At 36.5% G+C, this 16,718-nt stretch overlaps 1 protein-coding gene across 1 annotated transcript in view; it reads right to left on the bottom strand.

Annotated features, from left to right (window-relative positions):
• Positions 1–16,718, bottom strand: part of RPGRIP1L (RPGRIP1 like) — a 440,055-nt gene that overhangs the window by 219,139 nt on the left and 204,198 nt on the right. The window contains exons 13-14 of the mRNA XM_053715755.1: positions 10,602–10,747; positions 5,293–5,399 (exon numbers count right to left, since the gene is read on the bottom strand). Coding sequence (XP_053571730.1) covers positions 5,293–5,399; positions 10,602–10,747 — 253 coding nt within the window. The remainder of the gene's footprint in view (positions 1–5,292; positions 5,400–10,601; positions 10,748–16,718) is intronic.

Below are 16,718 nucleotides of genomic sequence, written 5' to 3'. Positions count from 1 at the left end.
AGGCAAAGAGAATGACTGGAGAGTGGGAGGGAAGGGAGGAGCTATTTAACAGCTTTGCTGTGGTGCTCTTTGCTGCCTCCTGCTAACCAGGAGGTGAATATCCCATTAGTAATTAAGATGATCCGTGGACTCATCGTGTCATAAGAAATAAATATTTTTTATTGATATTTTTAGATCAATTTTATTGCAATGATTGTTGAAGAAAAACAAAAATACAGTACAACAGTGGTACAAATACAAGTACTGTAACTAAAATTAACTTTTAAATCTTTATTAAGTTACAGTGTTTTGTAAATGTGTTTAATGTAAAACAAAGTGCAGTACTGTACAGTATTTTATACATGCATGAAACACTAATACAATAACTTATCTTAGGTAGGCTCAGGAGCAGCAATCCACTACTGGGGGATAATTGCTGATTGGTGGCTGACTGGCTGCACATATATGCCTCTTGTCTTTATCTTACGGATGTGCTCAGCTAGCTCCCAGTAGAGCACTGCTGCTCTGGAGATGGTTTTAATGTTGACGTTAAACACATAATTATATACTAGCAACAGTTTTAAAATGTTTTAAACACATCTGAGCATTTTGTTTATGTGCCTTAAACCATCTACCCTACAAATTGACCTTAGCCTTCTGAAAGTTACAACTGTATAGCGTGTTAATTGCAAGGAATGGGTGTTCACTTGTCATTTAAAATCGTTGAAAGAACTTAAAGGGACATTAAACACTATCGGCTAGATTTAGAGTTCTGCGGCCAAAGGGGTGCGTTAGCTACGCATGCTTTTTTCCCCCGCACCTTTTAAATACCGCTGGTATTTAGAGTTCACAGAAGGGCTGCGTTAGGCTCCAAAAAAGGGAGCGTAGAGCATATTTACCGCCACTGCAACTCTAAATACCAGCGTTGCTTACGGATGCGGCCAGCTTCAAAAACGTGCTCGTGCACGATTCCCCCATAGAAAACAATGGGGCTGTTTGAGCTGAAAAAAAACCTAACACCTGCAAAAAAGCAGCGTTAAGCTCCTAACGCAGCCCCATTGTTTCCTATGGGGAAACACTTCCTAAGTCTGCACCTAACACCCTAACATCTACCCCAAGTCTAAACACCCCTAACCTTACGCTTATTAACCCCTAATCTGCCGCCCCCGCTATCGCTGACCCCTGCATATTATTATTAACCCCTAATCTGCCGCTCCGTACACCGCCGCAACCTACGTTAACCCTATGTACCCCTAATCTGCTGCCCCTAACACCGCCGACCCCTATATTTATTAACCCCTAATCTGCCGCCCCCAACGTCGCCTCCACCTACCTACAATAATTAACCCCTAATCTGCCGACCGGATCTCACCGCTACTCTAATAAATGTATTAACCCCTAAAGCTAACTCTAACCCTAACACCCCCCTAAGTTAAATATAATTTAAATCAAACTAAATAAATTAACTCTTATTAAATAAATTATTCCTATTTAAAGCTAAATACTTACCTGTAAAATAAACCCTAATATAGCTACAATATAAATTATAATTATATTGTAGCTATTTTAGGATTAATATTTATTTTACAGGCAACTTTGTAATTATTTTAACCAGGTACAATAGCTATTAAATAGTTAATAACTATTTAATAGTTACCTAGTTAAAATAATTACAAAATTACCTGTAAAATAAATCCTAACCTAAGTTACAATTAAACCTAACACTACACTATCAATAAATAAATTAAATAAAATATCTACAATTAAACCTAACACTACACTATCAATAAATTAATTAAATACAATACCTACAAATAAATACAATGAAATAAACTAACTAAAGTACAAAAAATAAAAAAGAACTAAGTTACAAAAAATAAAAAAATATTTACAAACATTAGAAAAATATTACAACAATGTTAAACTAATTACACCTACTCTAAGCCCCCTAATAAAATAAGAAAGACCCCCAAAATAAAAAAATGCCCTACCCTATTCTAAAATTAAAATAGAAAAGCTCTTTTACCTTATCAGCCCTTAAAAGGGCCCTTTGCAGGGCATGCTCCAAAGAATTCAGCTCTTTTGCCTGTAAAAAAAAAATAGAATACCCCCCCCCAACATTACAACCCACCACCCATATACCCCTAATCTAACCCAAACCCCCCTTAAATAAACCTAACACTAAGCCCCTGAAGATCTTCCTACCTTATCTTCACCACGCCGGGTTCACCGATCGATCCAGAAGACCCTCCGATGTCTTGATCCAAGCCCAAGCGGGGGCTGAAGATGTCCATGATCCGGCTGAAGTCTTCATCCAAGCGGGAGCTGAAGAGGTCCATGATCCGGCTGAAGTCTTCTATCAAGCGGCATCTTCAATCTTCTTTCTTCCGGATCCATGTTCATCCCGCCGACGCGGAACATCCATCTTCACCGACGACTTCCCGACGAATGACGGTTCCTTTAAGGGACGTCATCCAAGATGGAGTCCCTCGAATTCTGATTGGCTGATAGGATTCTATCAGCCAATCGGAATTAAGGTAGGAAAATTCTGATTGGCTGATTTCATCAGCCAATCAGAATCAAGTTCAATCCGATTGGCTGATCCGATCAGCCAATCAGATTGAGCTCGCATTCTATTGGCTGTTCCGATCAGCCAATAGAATGCGAGCTCAATCTGATTGGCTGATCGGATCAGCCAATCGGATTGAACTTGATTCTGATTGGCTGATTCCATCAGCCAATCAGAATTTTCTTACCTTAATTCCGATTGGCTGATAGTATCCTATCAGCCAATCGGAATTCGAGGGACGCCATCTTGGATGACGTCCCTTAAAGGAACCGTCATTCGTCGGAAAGTCGTCGGTGAAGATGGATGTTCCGCGTCAGCGGGATGAACATGGATCCGGAAGAAAGAAGATTGAAGATGCCGCTTGATAGAAGACTTCAGCCCGATCATGGACCTCTTCAGCTCCCGCTTGGATGAAGACTTCAGCCCGATCATGGACCTCTTCAGCTCCCGCTTGGATGAAGACTTCAGTCGGATCATGGACATCTTCAGCCCCCCGCTTGGGCTTGGATCAAGACATCGGAGGAGCTCTTCTGGATCAATCGGTGAACCCGGCGTGGTGAAGACAAGGTAGGGAGATCTTCAGGGGCTTAGTTTTAGGTTTATTTAAGGGGGGTTTGGGTTAGATTAGGGGTATGTGGGTGGTGGGTTGTAATGTTGGGGGGGAGTATTGTAAGTTTTTTTTTTTACAGGCAAAAGAGCTGAATTCTTTGGGGCATGCCCCGCAAAGGGCCCTTTTCAGGGCTGGTAAGGTAAAAGAGCTTTTCTATTTTAATTTTAGAATAGGGTAGGGCATTTTTTTATTTTGGGGGTCTTTGTTATTTTATTAGGGGGCTTAGAGTAGGTGTAATTAGTTTAAAATTGTTGTAATATTTGTCTAATGTTTGTAAATATTTTTTTATTTTTTGTAACTTAGTTCTTTTTTATTTTTGTACTTTAGTTAGTTTATTTAATTGTATTTATTTGTAGGTATTGTATTTAATTAATTTATTGATAGTGTAGTGTTAGGTTTAATTGTAGATAATTGTAGGTGTTTTATTTAATTAATTTATTGATAGTGTAGTGTTAGGTTTAATTGTAACTTAGGTTAGGATTTATTTTACAGGTAATTTTGTAATTATTTTAACTAGGTAGCTATTAAATAGTTCTTAACTATTTAATAGCTATTGTACCTGGTTAAAATAAATACAAAGTTGCCTATAAAATAAATATTAATCCTAAAATAGCTACAATATAATTATTATTTATATTGTAGCTATATTAGGGTTTATTTTACAGGTAAGTATTTAGCTTTAAATAGGAAGGGGTTAGGGTTAGAATTAGCTTTAGGGCTTAAAAAATTTATTAGAGTAGCAGTGAGCTCTGGTCGGCAGATTAGGGGTTAATGCTTGAAGTTAGGTGTCGGCGATGTTAGGGAGGGCAGATTAGGTTTTAATACTATTTATTATATGGTTATTGAGGCGGGAGTGAGGCGGATTAGGGGTTAATAAATTTATTATAGTAGCAGTGCGGTCCGGTCGGCAGATTAGGGGTTAATAAGTGTAGGTAGGTGGCGGCGGCGGCGACGTTGGGGGCGGCAGATTAGGGGCTAATAAATATTATGTAGGTGTCGGCAGTATTAGGGGCAGCAGATTAGGGGTACATAGGGATAACGTAGGTGGCGGCGTTGTACGGAGCGGCAGATTAGGGGTTAAAAAAATTTAATAGAGTGGTGCCGATGTGGGGGGGGGCCTCGGTTTAAGGGTACATAGGTAGTTTATGGGTGTTAGTGTACTTTAGAGCACAGTAGTTAAGAGCTTTATAAACCGGCGTTAGCCCAAAAAGCTCTTAACTACTGACTTTTTTCTGCGGCTGGAGTTTTGTCGTTAGATTTCTAACGCTCACTTCAGCCAAGACTCTAAATACCGGCGTTAGAAAGATCCCATTGAAAAGATAGGATACGCAATTGGCGTAGGGGGATCTGCGATATGGAAAAGTCGCGGCTGCAAAGTGAGCGTTAGACCCTTTCCTGACTGACTCCAAATACCAGCGGGCGGTAAAAACCAGCCTCTAACGCTGGTTTTGACGGCTACCGCCAAACTCTAAATCTAGGCCTAAATAAATGCTTTCAGAGAAAAGATTAGTCTGAGAATAACATGTAAATGTATTTTTTAAAGCTTCATTAGTTGTTTAAATAGTGACAAAATAAGTGTAAAGTTTGCTGTAGCCAATTAGAGACAGTTATAAATAGGTCACTATAGTGCGCAGCCAATGGCTGTGTGGAATATAACAGTGTTCTGTACTTTCATTTCTAACAGGAACTGAACAGCTCACAATTTCAGAATGGAATTACAGGGAAAGGGGACAAAATAAATAAAGAAAGTATATTGAAGAGATTTATATATATATATATATATATATATATAATTTATCATTTTATAATACTATCTCAAAGTGTTTAATATTGCATTAAAAACACAAGTTATTGAAGCAGAAAATAGCCTAGCTCACCAGAGATATTAAGGCAAAAGAAAGCATGTGTATGGCTGTAAATCAAATTCATAAGGAGCTGAATTAGGTTGTGAATGTGTGAACTGGAAACATATTTCTCCAGTCATTAGATCTAAACCCATTCTGTGATTAGAGCCATTGTCTAATACTAAATGTTCTTTGTATATTTGTATTCATTTTAAAGATAATGAAGATAGAAGCAATTTGTGTTCATACAAGTTTATCACCAGGAAGAAGGGGATGTTAAAATAAATTACCTTAGTGAAGAACTTGAACTTGTTCTGCAATTCGTCCAACTGCTGCTTTTGCTCCAAACACCGTAACTGAAGAGTCCTGTTCTCTCCATCAAGCTTCTCAAATTGTTCTTAAAATATATAAATAAGTAAACAAATTGACAGCAAGAAACAAGTTACTTCTTTCAACTCCATTTCAAATAATGTCAGATGAATATGAACTGTGTGGTTAAATACTACTTTGCAATGGAATTGATTATTTTGATTACACAAATGGTATATTTTGGTAAAAATGTTTATACAGTGCAGCCTGTGAAATATATATAATAAATAGAATTAAGTATTTGGATGGAATTTTCAATGGAATGTTATAGCACACTTCTAGAAATACCAGATACCAGGACACCGTCATGTGAATAAAAAGGCCCTGATACTCAGTAAAATACACTAAAGGTTTGAAGAAAGTTGCAAGGTCCCATTCAAAACTCGCTTTATATTGTACAGTAATGTGTCATGCCTGCCTGGGAGCCACATCTCTACACGGCAGCCAGGCTCAGTGACTTTCTCCTCCTTCTTTACCTCCCTTGATCTCCAAAAAAGAGTTGCGGAGAGAGGCAGCATGCCATATACCGGTGAACTGGCCCAATACTAGGATATGTTTGTATTCTAGGTAGTCAAGGGGTTAAATCACTTCTTGCAAGTGTGTTATAAACCCAGTGAGTTAACCCATTAATTGCTTGTTTTTGTTCCTGGTAATCAAGAATTAATCTATATTTGCATGCATATTTGGGAAACTATGCTGTTAAACAACTGATGTAAGATGTGTTCAAGGTAATTAAATGTTAAATAAATGGTATGTGTGTTTGCATAAAATAATGGTTTAAGTAAAAAATGAATATGTTCTAAGCAATCAAGGGGTTAAATCACTTCTGCGTGTATATATATATATATATATATATATATATATATATAAAAGTGTGTGACTCCCCTATCCCCAAACACTTACTTTAAGGGACCTCAATCAATATGAGGTAAGTAGTCACCCTTCAAAGTAGGACTCCATACAGAGCCGCAAACTCCAGGTCCGTCAGATGCTCAGTCCGTATAACCAGAAGATGAATCAATTGTGCTGTAAACTGAGGCCGTGTATTAAATCCCCACTGTATAGCTTGGTGTCTCTTTCCATTTAGCTGGTCATTCAGCCGAGCACCATCCTTCCCCAAAACCGCACCAACACTTCCAGCCCCACCAGTGGCCAGTCCCAACTCCTCTCAAGAAATCTGGGCGCTTGAATAATTGAAGACCTGCCGCTTACTCCGTCCCTGACTGATTTTTCAGGGACGGAGTAAGCGACAGGTCTTCAATGATTCAAGCGCCCAGATTTCTTCTAGAGTTGGGACTGGCCACTGGTGCGGCTGGAAATGGGGATTTAATACACGGCCTCAGTTTACAGCACAATTGATTCATCTTCTGGTTATACGGACTGAGCATCTGACGGACCTAGAGTTTGCAGCTCTGTATGGATTCATACTTTGAAGGGTGACTACTTACCTCATATTGATTGAGGTCCCTTAAAGTAAGTGTTTGGGGATAGGGGAGTTACAACGCCATAATCTTTGCATCACATTTCCACAGAAGATAGGCGCAGACACACACTTTTCTATATACATTCCTTGTGGAGGCAATTTGGGAGTCTTCACACATCTCTTTGGTTCAGCTGCCTATCTTCTGATTTATTATATCTGTGGATTTTGCTTAATTTGCATTAGAATTTTAATACATTATGTTCACTCAAAATTATTAGTCACATTAAGTTTCTGTTTGCATGTGCACTTGAGTGACATTTGGATAGCGCAGATATCATATCTTCTTTTCTCTCTCTCTCAATATATATATATATATATTACACAGCAGTGGTTCAAACTCCTTGATTATCATGTGTGTTTCTGGCCATAAAGGAATTAAACAAAGGTTCACTTTTAAACAAAATGAAAACAAAACAAATATTCACTTATGCGGGCACAGAAAACAGTGGATTTGAAACATTGTTTGCACAACTTGGGCCCTTGGTTGTAAAAGAATAAAGGTCTCCACTTCAATCTTAAAATCGTGCCTGTCACTTAGAAATATGAGTACTGATATTCAATTAATATCCTATCATCATCCATTTAATTTGCAAGCAGATGATTTTCTTCAAAGCCTTTATCGTACCTTGGAAATACAATTCCTAAAATTGTGCATTCTAAAAATATAGGGCCAGATTACGCGGCGCAAGCGTCAGCGCAACTGTTGAAACCGCCCGTAATTTCCCCTCGCACATCGGGGTATCACATATACGGCGCTGGCAGTTCATAAAGTGCCGTAAGTCGGATAAATTAGTGATGTCCAGAAATGAGCGTAAATTCAAATTTCTGGAGTCGCCAGTGACTAATGAATAAATGATGAACTAATAAAATAAATAAAAAAAACAAATCCACCTGTAAAAGTCTAACCTGCCTCCCAAAAATAAACCTGACACAAAAAAAACCCTAATCCGCCATTAACCCACATCTCAAAGTCTCTATTAAAACTAATAACCCCTAATCTGCCATTAGCCCACATCGCAACAAACCATATAACTCTATTAAACCCTTATACACCAAACCCACATATCGCAATAATCCTAATAAAACTATTAACCCCTAATCCGCCAAACCCACACAATGCAAGTACCCTAATTAACCTATTAACCCCTAATATGCCAAACCCACACAACGCAAATAACTAATTAAATTACTAAGACCCCTAACCTAATACCCACTAAATTAACCCCAAATTACATTAAATAATAAAATAATAAATTATAATTAAAATAAAAAAATCCTAACAGTACTTAGAAAAATAAACCTAACATTAAATTAAAATAAATTAAAATTACCAAAAATAAAAGTCTAATATTACAGAAAATAAGAGCTCAATGCCCTTTTAAGGGCAATGCCCATACAAATGCCCCTTTAGGGGCAATAGGTAGTTTAGGTTTTTTTAGTGTTAGGTTTATTTATTTTGGGGGGTTTGGTGGATGGGGGTTTTACTGTTAGAGGGGGGGATTTAGTATTTTTTAAGGTAAAAGAGATGTTTAACTTAGGGCAATGCCCTACAAAAGGCCCTTTTAAGGGCTATTGGTAGTTTAGTATTAGATTAGGGGGTGTTTTTATTTTGGGGGGCTTTTTATTTTCATAGGGATTAGGTTTAATTTTTTAATTTTTGATCATTTGGTTTATTATTTTATGTAATGTTAGACTTTTATTTTTTGTAATCTTAGATTAATTTTTATTTTTTTTAAGTAATGTTAGCTTTTTTATTTTAATTGTAACTTAGTATTTTTTAATTTAGGTAATTGGGGTTAATTTAGGGGGTGTTAGGTTAGTGGATAAGTAACTTAATTATTTGCATTGTGGGGGTTTGGCGCATTAGGGGTTAATAGTTTTATTAGGTTCATTGTGTTGTGGGTTAATGGCGGATTAGGGGTTAATAGTTTTATTTGGTTTATTGTGATGTGGGTTAATGGCGGATTAGGGGTTAATAAATTTATTAGGTTTATTGCAATGTTTGCTAATGGGGGATTAGGGGTTGATATACTTTATTAGTTATTGTGGTGGGGGATTGTGGTTGACAGGTAGATAAATATTGCGCATGCGTTACGTGTTAGTTAATATTTTCAGGCAGTTACGGTGCTCACATTTTCAGGGCAAGGCTTGCTGAGCCTGCCTATGTGTGACGAGGTGAAAATGGAGTAAAATTTCTCCTTTTTGCCGTGTAAGTCCTTACGTCGAATATGTGATACTGATTTGTGACACGGTTTTATGTTAGCTTATGGGAGTAAAAATTGCGGGCGACTGGTGAAATATACGCGCCGAATATGTGATACCAAAACTGCGTAAAAACCGGCGTCGCCAGCTTTTGCGGTCGACGCCGCATATGTAATCTTGCCCCAAGTCTCAGGAAAAAAAAATGTGCATATGGAATTTATACAAAGGTGCAAAAATGCCACCATTATCAATAATGACTATTTATTGCTTGCTACACACATACCCCAGATGTTAGATGCTGGCTGTTGGATGCTAAGCCTATCTGATGGTAATCATGTTATATATAAAAACACAGTCTCAAAACTGAGCTTGATTAAGGCCAGGGCTGGCATTCTTCATTCAAATGATTAAAGGGTTTTACAAAACCCAAGCTTTTTCTTCCATGATTCAGAACATACAGTATTAAACAACGTACCAATTTACTTCTATTATCAAAATGTCTTTGTTTTCTTGTTATCCGTTGTTGAAAAGCAGGGAGGTAAGCTCTGGCGTGTGCACGTGTGTCTGCAGCACTATATGGCAGCAGTTCTGCAACAATGTTATACGTTACCAAGAACACTAGAGGGCAGCGCTATTTCCTGTCATGTAGTGCTCCAGACGTGTGCACGCTACCTATATAGATAGCTCTTCATTAAAGAATAACACGAGAATGACGCAAATGTGATAGTAAATTCGAACCCTTTTTTAAATTATATCTGAGTAATGAAAGAAAAAATTTGGGTTTTATGTCCCTTTAACCAATCGGAATAGAGAGAGGGTTCAACTATGAACTTATTATTCACCTACCTCAGTCCTGATTGCTTAATTACTTAAAGGGACAGTCTAGTCAAAATTAAACTTTCATGATTCAGATAGAGCATGCAATTTTAAACAACTTTCCAATTTACTTCTATTACCTAATTTGCTCAATTCTTTAGATATCCTTTGTTGGAGAAATAGCAATGCACATGTGTGAGCCAATCACACAAGGCCTCTAGGTGCAGCAACCAATCAGAAGCTACTGGGCATATCTAGATGTGCTTTTCAGCAAGTGATATCAAGAGAATGAAGCAAATTAGATAATAGAAGTAAATTAGAAAGTTGTTTAAAATGACATGCTCTTTCTAAATCACGAAAGAAAAAAAATGGCTTTCATGTCCCTTTAAGATTTAAATCCCAATAAAACAAAAATACTGTAAGGAAAACAACCTTTCTGGTTATAATGCGCATAACAAAGAATAGTAAACTTTTGTATATTTAGTAAACGCTAGCATATTTAGCATATACAGAAAAGATTTCAGGGCCAAATCAATACTTCAGAAATGCATCAGTCATGAGATTGGTGGTGTACAAGGACAGTAATGGTTGGTCCTATGGTTCATATCTGTCACAAGTTTCTAGGTTTGAATGTAACATCCAACTCACATTGGGATCATAACTGCAGCTAAACCAAGAAGTCTCATTTAAGAGACAGTGAATATATTTTGAATGGCCTAAGGAACATACCTCGTTCCCTTCTGATACGATCAAGCATTTCGTTTCTCTCGGTTAGGTCAGATTTCATTGCGGCTTCTAGTTGTGCAATCTGAAGCTTCAGTTGCTGTTCTCTTAGTCTCTGCTGTTGCTCGTTACCGCTTTTTACTTCAAAAGCGCTATTAAAAAGTGTTATAAATGAGAGATAAGTCAAACCCTGCAAAGGCTTTCATAACTTATATGTGAACAAACACTATTTTCCATATATAAAAGGTGTCCTTAATTTAGGCAATTGATAATTCATATAATGCACTTTATAAAATCAACATACAATTAACAGAAATGTGGTTTTGTCAGTATTTGATCTCTGAGACTCAAAGTACCTTTTACAAATATTTGTAATTGATACATAACAGAGACTGCACTTTAGATTTGACGTGTTTAAAAGGGACATGGAAATAAAAAAAATATTATGTGAATGAAAGAACACTATTAATTAGTGATGCACCGAAATGAAAATTCTGGATCGAAACCGAATCCGAAAATCCGGGATGCACTTGGCCAAAAACCGAAACTGATACAGAAAATGTATTTTTTCAAATTAATCTTTTTTAGTTTATTTTTTTTGCATAATTAGAGCCAATAAAAAAGCCCACACTTTTATTGAAAGTAACACACTAAAATTGGACAAAAATATCTTAAAACAATAATATGCTACACAATAATTTAACCAAGAAAAAAATAAAACAGGCAAAAAAAATGCCATTTTTGGCCAAAATGTTTCTGTGACCAAAATTTTGGTGCATCCCTACTTAAAACAATTATAAATATCAATATACTGTATTATTCTTCATTTAGTTCTATGTAACAGAATCATATTTATCTTTTTTTTTTTTTACCAATTATCCAAATAAAGTATAGTCCTAGAAAACTCATATGCAGAACAGTAAGTCAAGTAATAAACTTAAACAGCAGCTCTAGGCTAGCATCAAATTTGAAACATGCTACACAATAATTTTACCGAAAATAACAGGCAAAAAAAACGAAAAACGAAATAGCCAAAAATGCCATTTAAACTTTCTGCGGCCGAAATTTCGGTGCATTCCTACTATTAATAGGTGTTAAAATAATTTTGCATGAAAAGAGATAGGTTACGCTTAGTATTGAAGTTATTTCCCGCCTCACTCTAGTCATGGGTGCCTCCATGTTGAAACTTATCTTTCACTGCATTAGTGTCCCTTTAAGTAAAAGCTAGTTAAATTTAAACAAATACTATTATTGGAATTGTACTTCATACTAATCCTCCCTGGCTGATGAGGACAACTGCCTCTGCTTTACTGAAAGACACCCCTGGAAATAAGATTAAAAAACCCCACATAATTTATGCTTACCTGACAAATTCTTTTCTTTCTTGGCAGTGAGAGTCCACAATTTCATTCATTACCTATGAGAAATACATCGCCTGGCCACCAAAAGGAGGCAAAGACACCCCAATCAAAAGATTAAATATTCATTCCACTTCCTCTACCCTCCCAGTAATTCAAGCCAAAGATAAAGAAAAGTAAAGAGATACAAGGGGTATAGAGGCCACAAGACTGCCGCCACTTCATAAGTTCAGAGCGGGTTTGTGGACTCTCACTGCCAAGAAAGAAAATAATTTATCAGGTAAGCATAAATTATGTTTTCTTTCTAATGGCAGTGAGAGTCCACAAATTCCTTCATTACCTACAACAACAAGCAACAAGCCATGGCAGGCACATAAGAGGGAAATTGGGACTTACCCTTAGAGTGCTGTGGTGCAGTCACAGCACTTCCAGGTCTGGCAGTAAAATCCTCCATCCGACAGGGACTTGAGATACAAAGAAAAGCATCCAAAGGCTAACTTTCACCAATACTCTTACTAAGGCGATGCATTTCCCATAGGTAATGAATGAATGTGTATACTCTCACTGTCATTAGAAAGAAACGTATTCAGAACATAAAAAAAGGATTAAACAAAATGATAAAACAAAGGATTAAACAAAATGATAAAATAGTCCACTGAGTCATCATATTAATTTTTTGTTTAAAGGGACATGAAACACAACAAATTTATCTTGTGATTCAGGCAGAGCAACATTTCTTGAAAACTTTTCAATGTACTATTATCAGATTTAGTTTGTTCTCATTGTATTCTTTGTTGAAAAGATATCTAGATAGGGAGTGTGCACATTGCTAGAGCAGTACATGACAGGGATTACAGCTGCCACCTACTGTTCTTGCAAAAGTATAACGTAGTTATATTGCTCCAGTCATGGGGATGTTCCTACATTTCCCTACCTGCTTTTCAACAAAAGGATACCATGAGAACAATGTAGATTTTGTAATAAAAGTACATTGGAGAGTTTTAAATATTTAACACTATATCTGAATCACGAAAAAAATGTTTTTGGTTTTCATGTCCCTTTAAAGGGCCATAACAGTCAACAAATTAAATGCTATTATCCATTGGAACATGCAGTTTTACAACTATCGATACTGCTCTACTGTGTGTTTAATCCCTGCAAAGGGGTTAAACACAAAGTAGAAGTGCCACTTGGGACCTGTAGTACACTGCTGGTCTCGAGAGGAACCTGTTGCTGATCCAATCCATCAGATGTGCAACTAGAACTGCTGAATAGAGGAACGGAAAGTTCCTCTCGGGACATACAATGCACTGCAGGTCCTGAGCTGCACTTCTACTGTGTGTTTAAGCCTTTGTGGGGGTTAAACAAATAGTAGAGCAGATGTCTCTACATTTATTTTTTACTTTTCTGTCCCCTTAATAACCATAATTATATGGAGGATGTTTTATATAACTATTGAAACACAAGAGAATGCATTTTGATTGAAAAAAACTAAATCAAGAAAACCCATTCTAGGCTGCATTATTTATCTAACAAAATGTTAAGCTAAATTAACATAGATAATTATTATCTAATTAATTTTCTGTGTTAAAAACACATTTCAAATTAGAAATATGTCATCTGAAGAGGTAACACTTTATGTAAGTGGAAGTAATATTGCAAGTTTAGCTTTTTTGACGTCACTAGAGCGTTGTGAAATAATAGTTCTAAATGAATAGCACTGCTGTTCACTTAAAGGTCTCTTTTATATCTCTTTAAATCATCAACCTTGCATGACACTTTATTCTCTACAATCTCTAAGACAGAGAACAATTGTTCAATCAACGACAGAAACGCAACTCTCTTACATCTTAAACAGGGCTTGACAAATTAAAGGTAGCAAAGGAGTCATGTTCCCTAAATTTATAGCTATGGAACATTAAATTCTACTAAATGCACAGACATATAAAAGTATTTGATATGATTAAATATCTGGCTTCTCAGTGTTTTGGGTGGCTTCCTTACTAATAAATCTTCATTTAGAAATGGATGTGGTTTAATCTTAAAGGGACAGTCTAGTCAGAATTAAACTTTCATGATTCAGATAGGACATGCAATTTTAAACAACTTTCCAATTAACTTTTATTATCAAATTTGCTTTGTTCTCTTGGTATTCTTTGTTGAAAGCTAAAACTAGGTAGGCTCATATACTAATTTCTAAGCCTTTGAAGGCTGCCTCTTATCTCACAGCTAGACAGCAGTAGTTCACGTGTGCCGTATAGACAACATTGTGCTCACGCCTAGCCTACAATAGACTACCAATAGCTGTTAAAAGGGCCATTTGTAGGGCATTGCCCTAAGTTAAACAGCTCTTTTACCTTTAAAAAAAATACAAAGTCCCCCCAACAGTAAAACCCACCACCCAACCAACCCCCCAAAATAAAAAAAAAACTAACTCTAAAAAAACCTAAGCTACCCATTGCCCCTAAAGAGGATGTGTATGGGCATTGCCCTTAAAAGGCCATTCAGCTCTTTTTTATTGCCCTTAAAAGGGCATTCAGCTCTTTTAAAAAAGCCCAAAGCCCTATTCTAAAAAAAAAAAACCCACCCAAAAAAATTAAAAAAAAACCAAAAAAAAAAAACAGAACAAAAACCTAACACTAACCCCAGAATAATATTCCGCACTTCAGGTGTTAGGTGTTTTTTTTTACACTCCCTCCGTATTGATGTCTATGGGGGAAGGCGTCAGAGTGTGTCAAATCAGCCCTTGGATTTTGTGCGGTATGGAGCTTAACGCCACCAAATCGCATGCACAAGGAGGCTTTTTAGTAACTCATAATGGCAGCGCTATGGAGAGTGAAATATGGCAAATTTTTTGGTGTTAGTTTCGCACCCTGTTTAGCGCAAAACTCATAATCTACCCGCAAAAGAAAAAAAAATAATTGATAATGGAAGTAAATTAAAAAGATGTTTAAAATCTAGCTCCCAGTAGTGCATTGCTGCTCCTTCAAGTAAGAATGCCAATAGAATGAAGCAAAATTGATAAAAGAAGTAAATTTGAAAGTTTTTTTTAAAAAAATGTATGCTCTGAATCATGAAAGAAAAATGTTGGGTTTCATTTCCCTTTAATGCAAATAATTGTGAGTCTTCAAACTAAAGAAATAATTCCTCTCCTTGAAAAAAGATACATCATATGCTTCTTGTTTATAAAGTGCTGCGCTGGGTGCATGAGTAAGGGAAAACAATAACAATGATTAATGGTAAAAATTTAATAAAAACAAATTTTAAAATCCCCCAGAATAAACAAAACAAATAAGAGGAGGGCCCTAAGGTTGCCACCTCAGCCATGTTTTCCTGGACACATATGAGTTACACATGCTGCAGGGTGTGCATGGAGGAACATGTATTGTGTTTCTGGACAGCACTATTCATATTCCTCCCTGCATACCCTGCAGCATGTGTAACTTATAAGTGTTTTGTAGTTTAAGGGATGGGTGGCAACCCTAGCCCTCCCCCAAATAACTTACAATCTACACTAGCATTTATAAATGTATTAACACCTAATTAATATTTAATAGTGTGACAGTAGACACTGATAACAGAATTCGAGTCATATTGACACGATTTTATTTACAATGAAACCATCTCATAAAAGGCACATTAAAATCAAAAATAAAAACTTTAATGATTTGGATTGAGCATGCAATTTTAACCAACTTTACAATTGACTTTTGTTATCAAATTTGATTTGTTCACTTGTTATCTTTTATTAAAGAGTAAAACTAGTTAGTCTCATAAGAGCTCAGGAGTGTGCACGTGTCTTCAGTACTTTTTTTCAGCTGTATTTTGCAACATTATTTGTAGCTTTGTTACACAATGTTGCAAAACACTGCTGCCATAGAGTATTAAAGACAAGTGCACACTCCTGAGCTCTTATGAGCCTACCTAGTTTTACTCTTCAATAAACAATAACAAGAGAACGAAGCAAATCTGATAACAGAAGTAAATTGGAAAGTTGTTTAACATTGCATGCTCTATCTGAATCATGATAGTTTAATTTTGACTAGACTGTCCCTTTAAAAGATTTCTTTTTTTTCTTCTGCAAATCAACATGAAAGACGTATTCCATATGGAGTACACTTTTTAAACGATATGGGATTTTTGCCCGGTATGTAGGTTTGGTAGAAAAATAATTAAGATAAGGACGCAGCAACAATTCCAACACTGTAGCGGTCAAGTGTCATTTAGAATAATCTTGACATGATTTAAGAGGACTAGTTTTCACATTGTATTTCTCCAAGTAAAAAAAAAACAACTTCTAAAGGATTTCACAGTCATGTGTTCAATTTAGAAAAAAAGAAAAAAAAAAAGGAAAGTCTAAAGTTGTCCAAAAATCTGGAAGCATGAGTGGGTACAGGCACTTTAAAGCATCAGCAGAGTTTGGAATTGAGAGTTTAGTGGCACAGAGATCACTTGTCCTAATGTTTTAGGAATTAGGCGAACATATGCTGTTATGCTGCTGCTGAAACCAAAGGCGCCTTGCACAGCCTGCGGTTGGGAAACATAAAAGAGTCTGTGGGATGAGCAAGGGACTGGCCTTAATTTAGAGTTTTAGCTATGTGGAGAAAAGAAAAAAAAAATTGGCTTGGGATTAGCTATTTGTGGGACTGCAAAAGGAAATTAGATGTATAACATAGAGGAATCTGAAACCGAGTCACTGACAAGACCACAGAGCCCTTAAAGTATGCAGAAATATTCAATCTGCATCTGTGCTCAGCCACACAAA

Source organism: Bombina bombina, chromosome 1 (assembly GCF_027579735.1).
Source record: "Bombina bombina isolate aBomBom1 chromosome 1, aBomBom1.pri, whole genome shotgun sequence".
Taxonomy (NCBI): Eukaryota; Metazoa; Chordata; class Amphibia; order Anura; family Bombinatoridae; genus Bombina; species Bombina bombina.
The sequence above is the reverse complement of the archived record's forward strand: the minus strand, read 5'-3'. Positions and strand labels throughout refer to the sequence as shown.